The 23295-nt window shown below is 39.1% G+C and overlaps 2 protein-coding genes across 4 annotated transcripts in view; both read left to right on the forward strand.

The window, feature by feature from the left end:
• Window positions 1-21064, forward strand: part of pdlim5b (PDZ and LIM domain 5b) — a 38047-nt gene extending 16983 nt beyond the window's left edge. The window contains exons 4-13 of one of the 3 annotated variants that reach the window (XM_058055003.1): window positions 9223-9244; window positions 9459-9940; window positions 12995-13143; window positions 13382-13409; window positions 16125-16285; window positions 18517-18697; window positions 18792-18972; window positions 19143-19263; window positions 19344-19459; window positions 20345-21064. In XM_058055003.1, coding sequence (XP_057910986.1) covers window positions 9223-9244; window positions 9459-9940; window positions 12995-13143; window positions 13382-13409; window positions 16125-16285; window positions 18517-18697; window positions 18792-18972; window positions 19143-19263; window positions 19344-19459; window positions 20345-20434 — 1531 coding nt within the window. In that variant the 3' untranslated portion in view covers window positions 20435-21064. Of the gene's footprint in view, window positions 1-9222; window positions 9245-9458; window positions 9941-12994; window positions 13144-13381; window positions 13410-16124; window positions 16292-18516; window positions 18698-18791; window positions 18973-19142; window positions 19264-19343; window positions 19460-20344 lie in introns of all 3 variants that reach the window. The other 2 variants (XM_058055012.1, XM_058054994.1) reach the window with 2 other exon arrangements.
• A 376-nt stretch (window positions 21065-21440) lies between these two features.
• bmpr1bb (bone morphogenetic protein receptor, type IBb) overlaps window positions 21441-23295 on the forward strand; it is a 40925-nt gene continuing 39070 nt past the window's right edge. The window contains exon 1 of the mRNA XM_058065002.1: window positions 21441-21643. The gene's annotated coding sequence lies outside the window, so the exon portion shown is untranslated. The remainder of the gene's footprint in view (window positions 21644-23295) is intronic.

Raw genomic sequence — 23295 nt, forward strand, 5'->3', positions numbered from 1 at the left:
AACAGAAAAATATACAAACTTTTTCAGTGCTTTGGTTCCGATTTTCTACAATAAAAGCTCTGATAAAACATACAAAATATCTTAATTTTTATTTTTTCTGCACAAAATAAGATGAAAAATAAATAAACAAATCAAGAATAAAGAAAATCAATCGATCAGTAATAAATAAATAAATATAATAATAATAATGAAACGGCAAATAATAAAAACTTAAGAAACCACATATAGTTGGTGGGTAGACAAATAATTTTTTCAGATTAAAATTAACAAAGCATTATTAGAGCCCTGTAGACATGACAAAACACAACTATAGTCACATTCATACTTTTTTTATTTACAACATATTGCGCAACTGCAGGGTCTTGAGACACATGCTAACTCGCAAGCTAGAGAGCTAGCAACCTAAACGGTAGCCTTCAAGTTATTTCCTTTAAACTTAAATAGCCAAAAACTTACCACTTCCACACGGATAGGGAGGATAACTATTAACAGTTATTTAACCTTTAACATGAACATTAATCAAACATAATAATTTTTTCTGGGTACATGATACCAAACGGCATCCATATCAAACTTGCGCGGGCCGCACTAACATTAAACTTTCATATCAAGGCGGGGGCCTCAAACTAGTGTCCTGCGGGCCACATTTGGCCCACGGGCCGCATGTTTGAGACCTCTGCTATAAAATATAAGCTTGCACATAGTAGGTTCAGGTTTGGGCTTCATGCTCCTCCACTAAGGACAGGCCACGTTTATTATAACAGCGAGTTCGTATTGCTGTAATTGCATTGGAACATCTGCTTCTCAACATTGTTAATTAACCATGCAGACAAGCTCTGTAGACTGGCTGGGTTCACGTAGTGTTTAGCCCCAATCTGTTGAAGTCATCAGATCGGGCTTCAGCTTTGGTTTGTGTCAATCAGAGCAAAGGCATCAACTGTTCCTCTGCTTTGCCCATTTGGAGGATGAAGAAACCTGGAATTCTATAGCTTGTATTGCAACTATACTCCTGGGGGGGGGGGCCCAGGAGCATTCATTAAAGAGGTTCCAAATAAACATTCATTCATTCATTCATTCATTTTCTACCGCTTTTCCTCACGAGGGTCGCGGGGGTGCTGGAGCCTATCCCAGCTGTCTTCGGGCGAGAGGCAGGGTACACCCTGGACTGGTCGCCAGCCAATCACAGGGCACATATAGACAAACAACCATTCACACTCACATTCATACCTATGGACAATTTGGAGGGGCCAATTAACCTAGCATGTTTTTGGAATGTGGGAGGAAACCGGAGTACCCGGAGAAAACCCACGCATGCACGGGGAGAACATGCAAACTCCACACAGAGATGGCCGAGGGCGGGGACCGAACCCTGGTCTCCTAGCTGTGAGGTCTGCGCACTAACCACCAGACCGCCGTGCCGCCCTCCAAATAAACATGACACCTTCAAAATGTTTACCACCAGCCCAAATTAGTTTTACAGCCAAAAAGTAGCCTTGCATGCACACTCTGTAAAAACCTGATGACACAAAAAGTCAGAGGTCTATCACCACATTCAATCTAGAAAACAGTCTCCGGGTCTTAATTGTGGGAAAACGAGCTTAAAATAGCTCTGTGCATGCCACAGCTGCATGTAATCTTTTATGGGCAACAAAACATTGTGTTGAGAACACTACCAAGTATGCACAAAAGGCTCTTGTTTTTGGGGGATAGTTTGCTGTAAAATGTTTGTGGAAAATACCTGTAAAAAAAAGCTCCTATGAATAAGAAAAAAAAAGCGTGATTTATGATCTTGAAAATGACAGATAAGGCTCTTGAGTTTGTGATAATGTTTTTGGTGCCAAAAGATGATGAATGTGATTGAATTTTAGCCCCCACTCAGTCTGCAAGTCTCATATTTGCTTTGATTCCAAAGATAGTTATTTCAGTGGTCAATGTTTATCTACATCCTTCTCTAAACAGATCATGTAGCCCCTCTCTTTTCCTGTGTGCCACTACTTTCACAGCTCATGATATAACAATAAAATGCCTTCTTTTACTTGACATAACATCATGGATGTGACATTATACTTCATATATTAATGTGAAACTTGTTATGTTATGGTTTCTAAGGACATAACCGTCGGCTGGTTGGAGGGATTGCAAAGCAGCCAGTCTTTCCATGTAGTGTCTGGTCATAGCAGAGGTTTCTGCTCTATTGATGCTGATGTTATTCCATTGTTGCTAGGTGAGAGCTAAGAATTGAAGTAGGGGAAGGGGGGGTTTGGAAGCGCACTACAGTATTGTTATCCTATTGGCAGCGATTTAATTTTTTGAGGATGTCTTGTCAGAGCTGGATCTGGTCCACCTTTACAATTCAGACGCCTTAACCCTGGGAAATATAGTATAATTCTTCTAGATGGATTGATGAAATACATTTTCAACTAAAGTGACACAAGCACAGGTCTTATTCATGTCTTAAATGGTTTATTTACTTTTTTATTGGGAATACAAGTATGAATGTGACTATAGGGGTGTTAGTTCCTGTCTAAAGGGCTCTAACAACATAAAAAAATTTATACAGATGGTCGTAAATGGGTTTTCTATGCTCTCACTTCATTTATTTATTAATTGCGATAAATGAGGGATTAGTGATTCTGTTCGGACAGCTGGGATAGGGTCCAACACCCCCCGCGACGCTCGTGAGGAAAAAGCGGTAGAAAATGAATGAATGAATGATTAGTGAGATATACTATTAGATATTACACTAATTTGCTTTGTAACTTATTTCAGGTAGACATAGTTTTAAATGATATACATATAAATAATAAAATAATAAAATAATAAAATAATAACATAATAACATAATAACCTAATAACATAATAACATAATAACATAATAAAATAATAAAATAATAACATAATAAAATAATAAAATAATAAAATAATAAAATTTGTACTGTATAGTATTAAGCTGACATTTGTTTGTCATTAGGACTTTTATGATACGTATATGATATTAAAAGACTTCTTAAGGGTTAAGTTAATGCTGTGATTATTGTGAACTGTTATGAGAAGAATAGTTGCCTCAGCTAGATGTAAACACTTTCTGGATTCCCACAAACAAAGCCAAGAAAACGCCTGCCCCCCAGAGGATAGAATTAAAAAGAAGTGCTGATTTATTAGCTTTTTAAAGTCAAGTTAAAGCTCCAGCAACTTTTCTCTAAGTCTGATCCTTTGATTCATACTTTGAGTTGATAAGACCTGAGGTTTTCACGTCATGTCAACGGAGGCGTGCTTTGTTTCAGTGATGGAAAGCTGGTCCCAGAGCAGCCAACACTTTAGTTACACAATGCAGCTGTGGGAAGTAGCCTTAGGAAAGAATGATAATTGCTGTTTATTTATTGTCATTGAACTATGTGGCGTGCTGTAATCAAACACCATGCTCCCCAGAGGTTTCGATGTTTGGCAGCACCTGGTTTTAAAAGATAATATGGAGCAACACACTATAGCGTGCACGGCAATAAAACCACATGTTAATTTTTTTTTCATAAACTGAGCTGCTTGAACACAATCCAGGAAGCTGCTCTGCTTTGGAGACGGAGAAAAAATAATGGCAATACAATAAACGTGTAAAAATAAGCTGCTCTTAGTCATAACTGATGAACTCTTGACTTGATGTTTTGTTTGACTTTAGAGTCATGTTATTCCTGTATTTTTATGTATTCTGAATTGTCACAAACGTGTAAAAAGATTTTGACATATTAGTATGTATTAATGTGCCCTGTGATTGGCTGGCGACCAGTCCAGGGCGGGGGTACACCCTTGTGTGGGGAAGCGGTAGAAAATTAATGAATGAATAGTATGTATTAACAGCTCCAAATCAACACTTTAACTGTGATATTATGTGTTGCGTTCAAACACAACAAATTAAGTTGAATTCACATGTTTTTAGTGTCTTTTTGAGCATACTGAAATGCAGCAAATCGGACTTCTGCACTAAGAGTTACAAAGCGAGTGATAAGAATAGCCACTTATTGTTGTAACCTTGTTGTAGTGATGTTAACAGTGTCAGGTGACAACCAGGAAGTCTCTTTCCGATGATGAAGGAACGAGATGTGTTTGTGAGTTGGAGATACATACACTGTATAGTGTTGGAATTGCAGTAATGACATAGTCATTGGGAAGATGTTGATATGTTCAGGTCAGAATAAAGTTCAAAAAGAGCATCGTCATAACAGAAAGGTGTGGCTTTCCATGATATGTATTTGTTAATCCCGCAACAAATTCATTCATTCATTCATTTTCTACCGCTTTTCCTCACAAGGGTCGCGGGGGGTGCTGGAGCCTATCCCAGCTGTCTTCGGGCGAGAGGCGGGGTACACCCTGGACTGGTGGCCAGCCAATCACAGGGCACATATAGACAAACAACCATTCACACTCACATTCATACCTATGGACAATTTGGAGTCGCCAATTAACCTAGCATGTTTTTGGAATGTGGGAGGAAACCGGAGTACCCAGAGAAAACCCACGCATGCACGGGGAGAACATGCAAACTCCACACAGAGATGGCCGAGGGTGGAATTGAACCCTGGTCTCCTAGCTGTGAGGTCTGCACACTAACCACTCGACCGCCATGCCGCCCCCCGCAACAAATTAACACAATTAAATTAATTAGTTAACAGTTAATGTGTTGTTGACACAATACTTTTTAACAGCTCTACTTCCAACACACAAGTGATGTGTGGTTCATCTTTTAGCATTCTTATGGAATAAATGTGGCATAAAAGCCAAAGAAAAAGCTCAAAAAAATAACCTTTGAGGTTCGCTGAACCAATTTATTGCGTAACATCACATATGAACACCTTCTGTTGGACTTTTAAGGCATTTTGGGGGCCAAATTCCATGTTGCCAGTGATTCCCAAACTGAGGTACGAGGTGGTATGTGGGATTTTAAATATTTGTAATCAAATTTTATCAAACACATAGCCTTCTGATATTACACCACCATATCCCATTTACACTTGGCATTCAAATAAAAAGTGCTGTTATGAATCACTGTTCAGCACTGTAGCCCTACTACATGATTCAGATGTGTTTTTCACTGCAGGCTACTTATTTCAACTCTAATCAGCGCATGCAGCGCATGTGGGTTGAACGTGCATAACAGGGGCTCATCATACAGCGAGATGGGGAGATGGTTTGGCTATGGTTACGACTGAAGGGGGGGGGGGGCGTGAGAGATGACTGCAGCCCCCACTGACTCCTGGCTGCCTTTGCCACATGTGGCGTCGTGGTCGGAAGACAAGTATGAGCGGACGGGAGCTTGTCCAAAAACACTCGCGGCTCCCTGACCGGCCCTATTTGTCAACCTGTGCAATGAAACGCTGATCATGCATTTTACTTTGATCCATGACATGACACGTAGTGGTTAAGAGGTATTTCTAATGAGATTTTATAGTACAGTACATTTAGTAGGGTCAAGTTAGGGTCTTAGTCTTCAGCTTCTAACTCGAGTGTTTCCTCAGGGGGGGTCCTCCACACTGGGGGCTGTTCGGGTCTGTTGAGGGGGTGCCATCCTTGGGTCCCTTCGACCCGGCCGGTTGGGGGTTCCTCCCTTTAATGTGGGGGTCCGCCAGTCTGTCGGAGTCGGGGGGCCCGGGTGCTGGTCCTCCGATGGCACGGCCTGCAGCTCTTCCCAGTGTGGACGGCCCCAAAGGTGGCGTTTCCTTGTTCCTCAGTGCCATGCCATGTCTCCCTACTGTGTGTGATTGTGTGATTGCGTGTGTGTGCGTGTGTGGGTCTAGTATGGAGGGTGGGAAGGAGGGGCTTTCTTTTGTTTCTTTGTTTTTTTCCTTTTAATTGTGTAAATTGTTTTAATTCTGTAAAGCACTTTGTGTTGCATTTCTTTGCAGGAAAAGTGCTATACAAATAAAGTTGATTTGATTTGATTTGAAGTGTATATTATAATGCCAAAGAGAAGCCAGAGCTTGAAAACCCTTTTAGTCAAACGCTGACCACTTTTATGTACTCGTATTGCATTACCGTACCCAAAATGAAGCGAACACTGACCTTAACCGTGATTATAGCCTACCATTACACCCTTCGTGATTAATGACACTGAAACTCTCCATCACTATGAAGCATGTGACAGCCGATACGATACAAGGGTGCATACTTCCTGCTTGGCATGTGTACACTATAAAAGCAGACATGGGTGTTTTATTACTAAGGTATCCAGGCATCAAGTCCTCAGGCATTTTTTTCTTTCTCTTTTATGCAATAAAACACACACATTTTTCTTTGCATTAGATCTCGGAGTGCCAGCAACACGCTGTGTGAGTTTTACCATGGAGCAACTGAAAAGTTATTTCCTCCTATTTTAGGTTTTATGTCTGAATAATGCTTTAAAAGTCAACAAATATTGAGAAATATTATCCAGGTCCAAAAAAAATGTCTTCAAGGCACACAAAAAATATCCACAAATCTAGTGTATGATGTAAGACGGACAGGTAGCTGGCCGGGAGCCATCTTTTTCTATCTTTGTATAGTAAAATCTAAAAAGGGTGTGGGCTCTTGTCGAGCAAGATTTTGTGATAATGCAAGCCCATGCGAAGTCATGTGATGTGATAAGTCAGAAACGTTTTTCCTTGTGATAATCACTAGACGTGTGCCTCTCCATCATTCACTCAAACGTCCCGTGCATGCCAGACTGTTTTTTCAAGGATGGAAAGAAAGCTTTATCCCTAAGGCTTATTCCTCCATTTAACCTTCCTCTTCTTCCCTCCAGGAATTGTATTCATCCATGTGTGTGATGGAGGCGGTTAGCAGGGAAGTCAAGGTTGATGAGGACCACTTAAGCTCTCTTCGCTGTCATGGCCCCTTAAGTCATATACTGACTCAAATATAAGGCTTTTTTCCCCTAGAAAAAAAGTGATGGACAGGTTAACTTAGGCACGTAGGCCACCCAGCTAGGAGACCCGGGTTTGATTCCCTGCTCGGGCATTTCTGTGTGGAGTTTGCATGTTCTCCCCGTGCGTGTGTGGGTTTTCTCCGGGTACTTCGGTTTCCTCCCACAAAAACATGCTAGGTTAATTGGCGACTCCAAATTTTCCATACATATGAATGTGAGTGGGCGGCACGGCGGTCGAGTGGTTAGCGCGCAGACCTCACAGCTAGGAGACCAGGGTTCAATTCCACCCTCGGCCATCTCTGTGTGGAGTTTGCATGTTCTCCCCGTGCATGGGTCGGTTTTCTCCGGGTACTCCGGTTTCCTCCCACATTCCAAAAACATGCTAGGTTAATTGGCGACTCCAAATTGTCCATAGGTATGAATGTGAGTGTGAATGGTTGTTTGTCTATATGTGCCCTTGTGATTGGCTGGCGACCAGTCCAGGGTGTACCCCGCCTCTCGCCCGAAGACAGCTGGGATAGGCTCCAGCACCCCCGTGACCCTCGTGAGGAAAAAGCGGTAGAAAATGAATGAATGAATGAATGTGAGTGTGAATGGTTTGAGTGTGAAGACAGCTGGGATAGGCTCCAGCACCCCCTGACACCATCGTGAGGATAAGCTGTACAGAAAATGGATGCATGGACATTTGGAACTGAACTGTGTCATATAGAGGATCATGTTACTTAGATTAGTAGAGAAGTAAAAATAACAGTAACTGTGAAGAAAGAAGTCAGGCGCCACCCCCTAAAAAAGTATCCCCATAATTTCCCTGAATATCCCTGTCCTACTCTTCATCCCTAATATTAAAATCCAGACGAAAACATCTTGTTGGATGAAATTTCGTCATTCTGTATTATCATTTCACAGACATCATCGCATCCTGAACTCTTTCACATCATCTCCATGCCATAAAGTACAGTATGTCCTTGATGCAAGCCGCCAGGCAGCGAGACAGAAAACAGCATAGAGTTGAGCAGATGTCCACCAGAGGACCACCCTACTCGTGTTTGTTCAGTTTGCTGTGAGAAAAGACAGATAGGGTGTGAATCCACTCCGGCCCATCGGTGGCACATACAATACTGCGCGGCGTGCTTTGTCGTCATCTTCCTAATGGAATGTGCCATTTGATCTCAACACCCCTTTGCTGTTTTCTTTGGCACTGCGTGTTGATGTTCCGCAAGCACGCTGGAAAATAAGCTTTGTGTATATGAACTGCTAAGTGGAAACAGTAAATGGACTGTAGGTAGAAATGACATCAACATCTGGCTCTGTAGGGTGGGGCACACTAATAGGCCGCTGTTGGAAAGGAAATACTCTAGACTTTGTTGACTGTTTTCCTATTGTTGTGGGAAAATGTGGGATCCTATGATGGAGTCGTTTTGTGCAAACTTTGTGTTCTTTTATTCACAATACTTTTTAAAAAATTATTTTCAGATTACCGTAAAACAGGGTTATAAGGGACGGCAGGGTAATAAGGGACAATTTTCGTGAAAATGTTTAAAATGTAATTCTGTCTTTTTCATGTTCAACAGGAAGCTGCTTTGTGTTGTTTTTTTCAAAGAAGCATATATTCTTGAACAAAACATTTTCCCGAAAATTGTCCCTTATTACCCCACCGTCCCTTATAACCCCGTTTTACTGTAACTTTTATGTGCAAGAAAGTCCATTGTATAAATCTTTAAAACTTGAGGGTGGCATTCCAGTGCCATAATACACATTAATCCAATTAATCTCTCCTTGACATGTCTGAAAAGTGCTGACATAACCAAAATACAAATAGTGTCAATGGATGGCAGGGTAATAAGGGACAATTTTGGGGGTAATAAGGGACAATTTTGGTGAAAATGTTTAAAATGTAATTCTGCCTTTTCATGTTCAACAGGAAGCTGCTTTGTGTTGTTTTTTTTTTTTTTTTCAAAGACGCATATATTCTTGAAGAAATCGTTCAAAAAACATTTTCCCAAAAATTGTCCCTTATTACCCCACCGTCCCTTATAACCCCGTTTATCGGTAATTTTTATGTGCAACAAAGTCCATTGTATTAATCTTTCAAACTTGAGGGTGGCATTCCAGTGCCATAATACACATTAATCTAATTAATCTCCCCTTGACATGTCTGAAAAGTGCTGACATAACCAAAATAAAAATAGTGTCAAGGCCAGTAAAACAACACCCCATGATTTGCCACATCATATTAGCATCTCAGAAATACAATGTCCAGAAATAAGATGACTTTTCTGGTGTATTGTTGAGTCACAGAGTATAATTTTACCTTTTTTCCTGTCTTTCAGAGCTGCCAAAGGAAGTTCTAAGGTATGGTGTTGGCCTTTAAATTGAACTGCATGTAATTGAACTGTGTCCTTCTGAGATCATTTGCTTTGCATGAGAGGCCATATTGTGTTAAATGTCACAAGCATGACTTTTATTTCGATATCGACGCACCACTGAGTTTGCAGTGCTTTTGAATGCAGTAGTTGATAGTAGTATCTTCGTGTGCTGCATGATGTGTGTCCTCACCTCGATGCAGGATGAACCTCAAGAAATCATTAAGCCCGTCCCAGTCACCCACCCGGCTCCCAACGCCACATACACAAAGCCGTCAAGTCAGCCTGCGTACAACAAGACAGCTCGGCCGTTCGGGGGCGACAGAGATGCGCCGACCCTCCCCTCCGTAGCATCCATCCCCTCTGAATCCTCCGCTTTCACGCCAGCTTGCGCCTCTCAACCGCCACACCCCCCATTCCCACTCAAGTCCAGCCTCACGGCGCCGGACTCTTCCCCCGCTCACTCCAGCATCAGCTCCCCATCCACGCTGTCCTCCTCCTCCCCCTCATCTCAGGCCTCCTCCCCGGCCAGAGTGACAGCACCCACCTCCCAGCCTAATGTCCCGCAGCCGTCCGTGTATAACTCCCCCATCAACCTCTACTCCAACGTCAACGCCTGCGAGGTGGCCATGGGGCAGAGGCGCGGCCTTCTGGAGAGCCAAGGTCTGGTAGATCAGTTCAACGGGTAGGTACCATGAATCAAAGCAGTCCCATGTGTGCTTCCACAACAGGGGGGGGTTTCTCCTCGTGCTTTTGTCAGCAGCTACGGATGGAGGCATCTGTGGTTCACTGAGGCCACATTTAACTGTATGCTACTGAAGAAAATGAGACCTTCCCTTCCACACACACATCACTCATCACCACGGTTTTCACACAATGCACATCTTGTCAGAATATTCCACAGGGTGAAGTCCTGGCAGTAGAACAGAGTATGGAGTTGAGAGATTGACCAAAAGCTTGGCAGCATGGTTCCCTTCAGGAGAACACTGGAATGGATTGGAGGCCGGGTTGGGTGCCAGCATACTTCCGTCATAAATTATATCACAGCAGTCTGTGAAGTGCAAAGACTTTTTCCTATAGCAGCTTTAGAAAAATAAAGAACAGCATTATTCCAACCTTTTCCTGTAGCAGCTTGAAAAGAATAAAGAAAAACATTAAAATAATTTCTTATAGCATAAAAATATAATTTAATTTAATTAATTGATTTTTGGGCGGCACGGCGATCGAGTGGTTAGCTCGCAGACCTCACAGCTAGGAGGACCAGGGTTCGATTCCACCCTCGGCCATCTCTGTGTGGAGTTTGCATGTTCTCCCCGTGCATGCGTGGTTTTTTCTCCGGGTACTCCGGTTTCCTCCCACATTCCAAAAACATGCTAGGTTAATTGGCCACTCCAAATTGTCCATTGTCCATATGAATGTGAGTGTGAATGGTTGTTTGTGCCCTGTGATTGGCTGGCGACCAGTTCAGGGTGAACCCCGCCTCTCACCCAAAGACAGCTGGGATAGGCTCCAGCACCCCTGTGACCCTCGTGAGGAAAAAGCGGTAGAAAATGAATGAATGAATGAATAATTGATTTTTAGTTTCTAAGCTAAAGAGTAAACAGAGTGGTAGTGTAGGTACCTCTAGGTTCAGCGTGCCACACTTTGAAAAACCCTGATCTACATAGACCAAAGCCAAATTGCAACTTGGTGCTTATACAGTCAATTAATTACAGTTGTTAATTGAGTACTACTATAGTACTACAGTAGTACTCAATTAACAACATTTTTTCCTATAGTCACACGGTGTATGCTTTACAAAAGTAAGTAGCACCAGATCTAAGACCACTGATATCAACAGCTGCCGTCTTACACTCTGTGTACTGTTGTTTACATTGAAGTCATTGGCTGACTGAGCAGTTTGCGCCTTACTGTTATAATTTACCACAATGTCATTAAGTGAATTTCTGCAAAGTGGGATTCTTCATTTATAAATATATTTTTTTGATGGCACCCTGGATGCCTACTTCGCACTAACTGAGTTAATCCTTTCCGCTTTCTAATGTAGTCCCAAACAATATGATATATGCATATAGTATATAACTTATTAGAATGACTTTTCATATCCTTTAGCCAAAGACATAATGAAATCATTTATGGTATGTTTCAAGTTGGTGTCAGGAATCTTGACACCAGTGTTGAAGAAACCAAACATTTCCCCGCAGGATAAAGCTAAGAAAGTTGAGGTGAATATGGAATGTATCACTTTCCAAATACAAATTCCAAGGTAGTCTGTGGAGGAAGTTGATGTCTTATCCTTGAAGGTTCAAATGTCCAACATGAAATTTCAGCTGTGTTTGGTATTTATTTATTTTTTTTACGTTTTGTGAGTTTTGACCTCACGTCATGAGCTTTGGGAACAGATTTCGGGCAGATTTGGTCCCTTATTGATAAGGTGAGAAGCACCGTCATCTGGGAGAAAGCGCTGATCCTCCTCATTTCCTTTCATTGGTTTATCACATTATTATAAGCTCCTTCAAGGCTTCTGCTGCTGCATGTGTGCATGTTTTGTTGTGGTTGTCTCTATGCACACTCAGAAGGGGGCTTTAATTCCAAAGTATCAATCTATCCATACTTCTTCTTTCCTTCAAACCTTTCCTACGTTTCCTTTCTTTGCCAACAGGGGGGAGCGGAGACAGATAGGTTAGTCCTGTGAATGATCGTTTCTGTACCCGAGTGTGCACATTGCTGTGGTTTATGATTAACAGCAGCATGTACTGTATGCACCCTTTTTTTTTTTGCGCCCTCACTTAGCAACCTGCTTTTCTATACTGACAAAAGTGAGTACGTGCCTCAGGCTTCAGCAAGCGTTTTATTATATCTCCTCAAGGAACTGCACACAATGGATAGTCAACATTTACTGCTATAAAAGCTAACAATGTATTACAGTATATCCAAGTTTAATTTTTATATTGTCACTCAAGAGGACATACTGGATCATGATCTTCTTGGGAATGTCACAGCACATTTGGAATCCCTGTTCCCCTTCAATGAGCTGTTGGCAGCACTCGTGTAGCCTCAGATGTGACACAAGCTTGTAGCATTATCCCTTTGGGAAATATATTCCAAATGCTGAAATGTGAGGGATCACTTTTTTTGTGAGATACTGTATTATGAAGAGCTTGTACTTTATGCACTATGGACCCAGTGCAGTCACACACACACTTGTTCCATCTGTTTCTGTTATTGTATTGTTTATTCAGCGCCCACACAATCACTGCTCCTGTTAAGGACAGCCAGACTTGTCATGGCTATGATTACTTAGAATCAAACACAGATTAAGAACTGCACCCTTTTGGACCGCCTTTTGAACTGTGTGCATGTAAACATATTTACTTGCACAAATTGATGTGCTCCTGCATTAAGACTCTCCCTATTCCAAAGATAACACTAATATTGTGATGGAGAGATGTTGTACTACTGCACTTGTACTACTAAAACTACAAAGTCAATTAGAAACACAAATCGGTAATACTGTATATAAACTTAGTATTGTGGGTGTCCCTCCCTGTTTGGTCTTACTTTATGAAGTGCAATATCGCTATCTTATGGCGAGGCAGGGTATTGTCAATGTGGTTGATTGAAGCACGTGTACCATGTTGTGACCATTAGTATAACTTCTTAACAACACAAACAAAACAGTACATTTTTGGATAAAGAAGCCACTGACGTAATTCACAATTTTAATCTGCATTCACAGAAAAGATTCCAACATGAATCACGCATCTGCCCTTAGTGAGGCCAGCAAGAAGAGACTGATCGAGGACACTGAAGACTGGCACCCGAAAACCGGTACTTCTCAATCCCGCTCCTTCCGGATCCTGGCCCAGCTCACCGGCACTGAAAATGGTGTGTACCAACTTCATGACTTGGATTTTAAATGTGTAACATGTACAAAGTTTCATTTAAAAGAGCGGGAATAGGTTGAAGGATGCGTCCTAAACAGCTGGAAACAGTTTAAGATTAGACCAGTAAGTGCCCTTGAGGTATAAAACAGGACAGACATGCACTGTAGCTCTTGAAACACGTATACAGTTCAGAAATTTGACTTGAATTTGTTTTTCTATTTTCTCGTTTTGTCTTGCAGAGGAGGCTCCTGACAACAATGGAAAAAAGTAAGTGGAATCTTTGGCTATTTTTTTCAGTCTATCCTTAAAAACAGCAGAATGCTCCTGTCATAGAAGATGTTTGAGTGGTGTTTCTGCAGTATGTCCTTAAAGACAACTCCTTATTTCTAAAATCACAAATACTTCAACTTGCTGATATAGTTCATCTTCAAACAGCTATAATAATGCATATATATATAACCTCATATTACAAATATACAACATAAAGTGGCCAGAAATATTTCAGTAATGAACAAAGCAAAATTTGTTCTCAATCAGAGATCACTCCACACTCTTTATTGCTCTCTGGTTCTACCATATCTTATTTATTGTGTGGAAATATGGGCTAATAACTATAAAAGCAATCTTCACTCGCTAAATGTACTGCAAAAAAGGTCAGTAAGTATAATTCAGAGAACATACAAACTCCTTATTTCTAAAATCACAAATACTTCAACTTGCTGATATAGTTCATCTTCAAACAGCTAAAGTAATGCATAAGGCTAAAAACAACCAATTAGCTAAAAATGTCATCCAATACTTCTCTACAAGAGAGGAGAAATATGATCTCAGGGAAAAAGTACATTTGAAACACTTCTATGCTAGGACTACGTTAAAAAGCCATAGCATTTCAGTATGTGGAATCAAACTATGGAATGGATTGAGTAAGGAAATCAAACAATGCACAACGATGAGCCAATTCAAGAAACAATACAAGCAGTTGATGTTTGCTAAATACAAGGATGAAGAGTCTTGAACCAGTCATGATGTGCTATATATATCACTATATTGACACTTACTATGGTACACATTATGTCATTGGATGGTCATATCACCTCGTACTTCGGTACGAGGTACATTATTTAAAAAAAAAAACTGTATTATGGAAAGCAGGAAGTGAACAAATGTAACAGTTACTGATTGTAAAAGTACCAGATGGAGGGGTAGGATTTAATAAGCTTTGCTTCTTCCTACTCCTTTTGGACATGTGGAACTGGGAACTGATTATGGGATGCGCTCAATTGTAATCTGATGCATGTTCAAATGAAATAAAACCATTACCATAGTGTGCCTGTCACGGTACGTGCTGAAAAACATGAGCGAGCTTGAGATGACATCATCTTTTCCACCTGTCCCTGACTTTCCTTCTTTTCACCTGCCGATGTGTCTCTCTCTTGTGTTGTATTTGTGTGTGACATCATGGATCAGGGCGAACAAGTTGGACCCAGAAGTTGTAGAACACAAGTACAACAAGCTCAGGGATTGGCATCACGGTGTTTCCGCCAAGGTGCTAAATGTGTAGGCGGGAGTTGTTGTTTTTTTTCATTTAAGGCATTGACTCCAATATAAGACGACCCTGAATATAACACAATAATAATAATATTTGTCAAATATTAGTTATATTATTTTTTAAGTAAAATAAAAAAAAATATATATATAAAGTAATATTAGTAAAATATAAGTTGTATTAGATTTTTTTGTAAAAAAATATTTTTATATTTAAAATATTAGTAAAATTATAGTAAAATATTATAAAATGTATTTATATACAATTATTTGTGACACCTCCTCTATTGTTTGTTAACTCACCCAACCTCACCTTTTTTCTCCCCACTATATTAAATAATTAAACAAAAATTTAAATAACTAACTATATGATAATGTAATAATAATATAAATAATTGTATACAAATAAATGTTATATTTTACTCTAATTTTACAAATATTTTATATATCAAATATTTTTTTTACAAAAAATCTAATACAACTTATATTTTACTAATATTACTTTATATATAAAAAATGTTATTTTACTTGAAAAATAATATAACTAATATTTGACATATATTATTTTTATTAATTTACTAATTGTATTTTTTTCCCCACAAGTGGATCTTTGTGTCACTGGTGTGTGAGAGTGACGGTAAGAAACACTCTGACGACCTTTCATTTTTGGAGAGAAAAAAACGCTGAGTGGTTAGCGCGCAGGCCTCACAGCTAGGAGACCCGAGTTCGATTCCACCCTCGGCCATCTCTGTGTGGAGTTTGCATGTTCTCCCCGTGCATGCGTGGGTTTTCTCCGGGTACTCCGGTTTTTCCTCCCACATTCCAAAAACATGCTAGGTTAATTGGCGACTCCAAATTGTCCATAGGTATGAATGTGAGTGTGAATGGTTGTTTGTCTATATGTGCCCTGTGATTGGCTGGCCACCAGTCCAGGGTGTACCCCGCCTCTAGAAAATGAATGGATGGAAAAAAATGCTCCATAGTCTTATGTTGGAGGCAATGCTGTGTTTTAGTTTGTATCATAACTGCTTTTTGTGCAATGAACTGAAATATATTTTTGCTCTGACTTACACACAAAAAAACCCAACTTGACATAGTATTTTGGTGTATATTTGTATTTACTGAATGCGGTTATGTGTGCTGCTACACACTTTCTGTATCCTGTGCCTAATTTTCCTGTTTCTTTTCTGTTTTCTGTGCTAACCACAATAGAATACATCTGTCATCTCAATAAATATCTATTTTTCTTCCTTCCTGTTGCCTTTTCTTCACATTGTATCTATTCCTTGCTATAACCACACACAAATTGACAAAAGCATTTTGAGATTTGAATGAAGTCACAATATTATACACTCTAAAGTGGGGGTTGTCATAAAACGTGAACAGCACATTTGATACTAAATTGTGATTTATTCCGAGTGTGTATTTATTTCCCAGCGATGTTATGGATAAAACATCCGAGAGCATGCCCGCCTTGCCTGCAGCCAAAACATATTCCAAAGCTCCGCCTCCTCGGAACGGCAACGTCGTGGCTCCGTCTGCATTCAAGAGCCCCCCAGCCCAGAACAAGCCCTTCTCCCAGCTTGGGAGCCCAGCAGGTACAGGTATGGTAGAACTCATCTTCTGTAGTTACAAATATGCCATCAGAGGGCGCTGTGAACCACAACATAAGCCATTTTAAAGATTAAGAGCTGTATGAAAAAACAAGAGTGAATCTTTTAATGAGCACAGATTAATGGCTTTCCTTGTGATCCCTTTTTGAGTCGGATAGATTGTGTAATTTGATGCTGTCGGCTGCACCCCACTGTAGCAGGGTCACGTCCTATTTGGTGGAAAGCTTCCCGAGACGCCTTTTTGGAGTGGCTGCAGACAGTAAAGACTCTTCGGTTGCTGTAGTAAACACGTGCTTGACTTGATGTAAACAAACATGTCCAGTATGTCTATAGGTTCTCCTCAGGACGGCAATAGTAAAGTCAACACCAATATGAATTGTTAATGCATATTGAAGCATAAGAATAATCCCTTTTATATGCAGTTAGGATCAAACAGATAAATCCACGACTCCCTGCTGTGATTCCATTTTGCTGTCATCTCATGCTGACTTTTCCCTGCTTATCTTCCACAGCCAGACAGCGATGACTCTTTTGCTTTAGTCCCCCCCCCCCCCCCCCACCCTCTGTGCTCTTTACTCTTGCTCGCTTGAATTTATCCCAGTGCCAACTTTTTAGATAAGAACCCACAGTGAAAAAGTAATTTCACTCCCCTGCATTGTGCGTTCACTATCAAGATTGTATTCAAATGGGACTCACTACTTAGGCTCATGCTGTAATCCTCATACACTTTAAAGGGCTGCTTTGGAAGTCATGGTCATTTTTTTTGTTTACTGCAAAACAATTTATATGGCAGTACCTCACATTTTTACACTTCAAATACTTTGTTTCGTGTTACATTAATTCAGATTAAAATATGTGTTCAATATGTGTTTAAAAAAAAGTGTTCAATGAAATATTGGCATTATTTTTACACACAGGTTTTTGTATTATTTATTAATAACTAATTCCATTTTTAAATGGAATAGCAATAATAATAATCATATATATACACAATAATTACTATAATGATACTACTATAATATAATACATTAATTTAATACTGTATTGTAAAGTTAAATACAATAAAAATATAAAATCTAATCATTCAATATTAAATAATTAAACAAAAATATAAATAACCAAACATGTGATAATGTAATAATAATAATATAAATAATTGTATGCAAATACATGTTATAATATTTTACTATAATTTTACTAATATTTTATATATAAATATTTTTTTACAAAAAATATAATACAACTAATATTTTACTATTGTTATTTTATATATAAAAATGTGTTATTTTACCTAAAAAATAATCTAATTAATATTTGACAAATATTATTTTTTATTAATTTACATAATGTATTTATTTTTTTAACTTGAGTAATATTCAGTTGCTAATAGTAGTTACTTGACTTAGTAGTAGTACTAATTTAATACTGTATTGTAGTAAAGTTAAAGTTAAATACAATAAAAATATAAAATCTAATAATAACAATTCAATATTAAATAATCAAACAAAAATATAAATAACCAAATATATGGTAATGTAATAATAATATAAATAATTGTATACAAATAAATTGTATAATATTTTACAATAATTTTACTAATATTTTATATATAAACATATTTTTTTATAAAGAAATCTAATACATCTAATATTTTACTAATATTATTTTATATAAAAAATGTGTTATTTTATTTAAAAAAATAATATAACTAATATTTGACAAATATTATTTTTTATTAATTTACTAATTGTATTTATTTTTTAACTTGACTAATATTCTGTTACTAATAGTAGTTACTTGACTTGAAATAATAACGCTTCTCTTTGAGTGGTGGGTCTCTTCCCTTTCCCCCTGCAGCTCTTCTATCTGAGGGCACAACAACACTGACCTCCATCTTGGAAATGTTTTCACACAGACAAAAAGAAGAAAAAATACATCCCTTTCATTTGTTACGTTATTTTCGCAGGTGTCCACACTTGACTAGGGGAATGTGTTTTTCCTCCCCAGTACAGGAGAAAAATGGATCTCCTTTCTGTGGTGGGTGGGGTTGCAGTGTGAGGGCCCAGATGTCTCATGAATCATGCAAGGACGACGGGAGATCTTCAGATGTTTTTGGCTTTTATCTTCTGACAAGACAAACATATCTGCTGTAAAGACGATAAGGAGGAATTATATTCAAAAATGTTTACCGTAAATCACCGTATTCCTTCTCTTAGGCGTCCGTAAAGTTGCTGCCGCTCCTTCGTTGGGCAAGGTTACCAACCCTCCTCCCAAAGGCCCAGAGCGACCCGTCCCACAACCACATCCTGAGGATCTCAACTCCCTGGTGCAGCGAGCCGAGCACATCCCGGCTGGAACACGCACCCCCATGTGCCATAAGTGCAATCAGGTCATCAGGTATTCATGAAAATATGAAAATATCACCATTAAAACACATCTTCTAGCTGAAAACATCTTCACATGTTTTCTGTGTCATGCTGTCCCATTTCAGGGGTCCCTTCCTGGTCGCCATGGGCATGTCCTGGCACCCCGAGGAGTTTGACTGCGCCCACTGCCACTCCTCTCTGGTGGACCGTGGATTTGTGGAGGAGAAGGGTCAGGTGTACTGCGAGTACTGCTATGAGCAGTTCTTTGCTCCCACCTGTGCCCTTTGCCAACAGAAGATATTGGGGGTATGAGCAGCCATTTTGATTATTATCTTCTCCGCATTCAGTGTACATCTTTACTGCCAGCTACTGTTCATTCGGGGAAACATATCCAACATGTACCACATATGTACACATATCGTCCTGTGCACTGCTTTTCTACAGCTCTCACACCTTTTGTTTGTGTTTGTGTCCAGGAGATCATGAACGCACTGAAGCAGACCTGGCACGTGTCTTGTTTTGTGTGCGTGGCTTGTCAGCAGCCAATCAGAGGCAACATGTTCCACATGGAGGATGGACAGCCGTACTGTGAAATGGGTACATCTACCCACATTTTCATGTTTAAGCTAAGTATAGTCACTTCAATACAAAACTGATGTGTTTGCTGTTTATTACAGACTACTACAAACTGTTTGGCACAAACTGCCATGGTTGTGACTTCCCCATTGAGGCAGGAGACAAGTTCTTGGAAGCTTTAGGGTTCACCTGGCATGACACCTGCTTTGTGTGCACGGTAAGGTCCATGGTTTTGAACATCGCTCCATCATGCTATTGCGGTTTTGCAAAAAAGTAATCTAATTAATCTAATTAATTAATCTAATTAATCTAACAAATTAATCTAGACCGATAAGTGACTAAGATAAAATATATGTAGTGTTCTGGTCGATAGGCGCCAGTGATGTTACATTGATGACACATGACATTGACTACATTACTTTCACATTGCATGGTGTCAGCTCCCATTCAGTGTGGAAGTGGTAAGTTTTTGGTTTCTTACCGGGTCCTTCTTCCACGCTTCCTGCTAAAAACCTTTTCTTAAGTTTAGAATAATTAAATTCTAGGCTAACTATTTAGCACTGTAGCATGTTGCGTTTAAAATGGCGGCAATCCTGCATGGATCTCGTAGCATTACAGTTGAGCAATGTGTTGTCAACAAAGAATAATATGAATGTAAAGTCGACTATAGGGGTGTTATTTCATGTCTACAGGGCTCTAATCATGTTTAAAAAAAACATAAATATAAAGTCAGAAACAGGTTTTCGATTCCTAACTATGAAAATATTACATTTGTTAATATTGAATCCTACTGATTCATAGCAATTAACTGCGATAAACAAGAGACGATTGTATGCTACAGGTCAATAAAATACAATACAATGGCCCCTGACCCCACCTTTTGGACACCCCTGCAGTAGAGACTTTATCCGCCCAATTCAACTCAATCTCCTAACATGTTCAATTCAAAACTCAGGTTTGCAGCAGATTCCGTAAAACAGCAGAACACTCATATAGAAGATTGGTCAAAACAAATGAGCGATGTACCGTAGCTACAGGTGTGGCGCTACACCTTAGTCTTCATAAAAGCACATCACATGCCTTTGTGTCATTCTCTCTTCAGGTCTGCACCGTTAATCTGGAAGGACAACCCTTCTTCTCCAAGAAAGACAAACCTTTGTGCAAGAAACATGCCCACACGGTTAACATCTGATCCACTCCACTCAGTAACAGCAACAAAAAAAAAGGGGGTGACAACCAAAATCATTTGGCAACAATATATGCAGTATCTTTCCATAACTATGTCAGTCAAATGCTAAATATTTAAATTTAAATGTATATGTGTGTATTTGTTTGTTTTATGTTTGTTTTTTTGACATTTTCTTTAAAGTGCAATTTTATGGATGTAAAAATGCATTTGGGCAGCATTCTCTTAGTTTTTTCAGTAATTTGAGTGGGATGAGGGTCTTGTTGTATTTCCACAGAATAAGATTATAATGCTGACCCTATCAGTACTATTGTATTTCAATTATACAAGTATACAGTACATACAGTAGATGTAAGAACTACTGTTGACATTAAAAAGGCCAAACATTCATCAGATAATTATGATAAAACTGTTATTATTTGTACTGTATTTTTTTCTCTGAAAATCATATTAAATCATTAAATTATAATATAAATCATAATTTATATTTTATATATGTTTTCCTATGGATTGGCCCTTTCTGATGATGATCATTTACAATATGAACACAAAAATATTTGTATATAGTCCTACAGACCTGCCCTTTGTTATGTGCCTTTCTAATTTTCATATGTGGAATAAAAACAGTGTTATGTATTTTTTTCCTCCTTAAACTGGTTCTAATACAAAGGTTTAACAAAGATGGTAATGTACAGATGCACTCAAACAAATGGATCTTGAGGATTTTGAGTGTGAGTTTTGTTTTGGAAAAAAAAACATTTAAAACTTATTTAAAATTGTATTTTTAGGAAACTGACATTTTTCTTTTACCCCAAAACCAGAGCTTGGGTAAGAGTCATAACAATCTTATCAACAGTTTTAATCACAAAATACAGTATTCGATGTAGCAAATGAAAGTAGTCTGCATTTACAAAGAGACAAAAATAATATAAATATCTTTACAAAGATAATTCAAAACTCAAATCTCCAAACCATTGTACTATAACGTGATTGCACTTCCCCAAGTGACCAGAGGTGGTCGCTGTTGGCAGAAAGACACCCAGATCGAGCCTCCAAGAAAACAAGCAAAGAGGACTCTCGTGTGCCTGGAAGGTACGTCCTGTACAAGTCTTACAGTATTCCGCAGCACCGAGAGGACGCAAGGATGTGTTTTTTGGGAACGACCTGGAACTCTTAGTCTGAAGTTGGTACCTAATTTGTACCTCAAATTAGAAGGTAAGACGCCGTAATGAAGCGGAGTTCGATCACCGGATGCCAATTGCTTGCTAACTCGCTTGTTAAGACAGTGGAAAGGTGTGTTTGATGCTGTGGGACAAACGGGACTCCGTCATGATGATGATGATGACGACGAGATGAGGGGGGGTTGCGGGGTAGTGTGCATGCACTGGAGTAAGTTTCAGTCTGTCAATTGTTATAAAGATAGAATATAATATTAATTTGGTAGACTTTGAAATGCATCTAAACCCACTGGACACTTTATTAGGTACACTTGCACAAGAGCAGCATTGCAATCAAAGAGTCAGACTTTTTCCCATTAAACATATTAGCCATTATATGGTTAAAAATCCTGAAAAAGTGAAATGACTTGATCATTGTATCTCAGGCGGAAGTAGTTGTATTGGTATATTTAAAGTGAAGAAAGTTGTTTTGAAAACTAACAATTATTGACCTGTGACAGGGTCTAATTGGAATTGGCTTGTGTTGAATCACTGACTGGTTTATATGATGGTACGTGAATATCCTTATAATATTTGTCAGTTTTAATCATTCTCTAATATTATAATCAATTAGTGGCCACAGTTTTATGTATAGCACAGATTGCACAACCATTGTTACTAAAGGTGTCAGATTCGGACTCAAAGTAACGATAGTTTACCTGTACACGACTACAAATAACATCACTTTTCAAAGTATTACAATATGTTTGTACAAAATAATACCCTTTAAAGAGGCGTATGAATAAAAATACTAATTTTAAATTCAACAATGCATGCTGGGAAACACGAAATCCGCCGATTCCACATGCAAACTTTTCCGGGTTATACATCACGTGTGATGTTTTTGTGCCGGTACAAAATACTGCATATCCAGTATATATCTATACAGTACTCTATTAAAGTTAAAGTAGGTAGTCCGCAACCTAAAGTCAGATGAAGTAAAAAACATTTACTCATTCCTAATTAGTCAGATTCTAGATAGATAGATATACTTTCTTTATTGTCATTGCACAATAACAGCAGTGAAATTACCAACCAAATGCCGTTGCCTGGCTCCCGTATAATAATAAATAATAATGTGGAGAATAAATAGATGACATCAAATATGAACAATGTACAGCGTAAACAGTAATACAAACACTATAGGTGCTTTTTTTTCTGGATACTACCACAAGAACAAGAAGAGCCACATGTGTGCTAATACAAGAAACTTCATCCAGGTCTTTGTTAAGCAATTGACAGCTCAACTGGTCTCCACCTAAGTGAGGGATTGTGACTAATTGGAGTGATCAAACCCACCACCAGCTGTCTTTGGCAGTAATAACGGTCCAAATGACTCTTGCGTTCATGCTGGGGATGTCGTGTCAAGTGAGGCAGCAATTTGGGGTCTACCGCACACTTAAAGTGTTTCAGTGTGTTGTACATGCAGTATAGACCTACTTTTATTCTGCAGATACAATAACAATAGCTCACTGTTGACGAATAGTTTGGTTGCGCAAAAACTACCAATGTCTCCATAAAAGGGGACGAAGCCTGCATTTTTGTGAACGTGCTCATTGAGGATTTTACCCTGTAGCCCACAGTGTTATGCAAAAGCAACGACTCTGGTTTCCATTAACACGGAAGCACATGAACAATGCAGCCCGGTTA

The sequence above is a fragment of the Doryrhamphus excisus genome, chromosome 2, assembly GCF_030265055.1.
Source record: "Doryrhamphus excisus isolate RoL2022-K1 chromosome 2, RoL_Dexc_1.0, whole genome shotgun sequence".
In the NCBI taxonomy this organism is placed as follows: Eukaryota; Metazoa; Chordata; class Actinopteri; order Syngnathiformes; family Syngnathidae; genus Doryrhamphus; species Doryrhamphus excisus.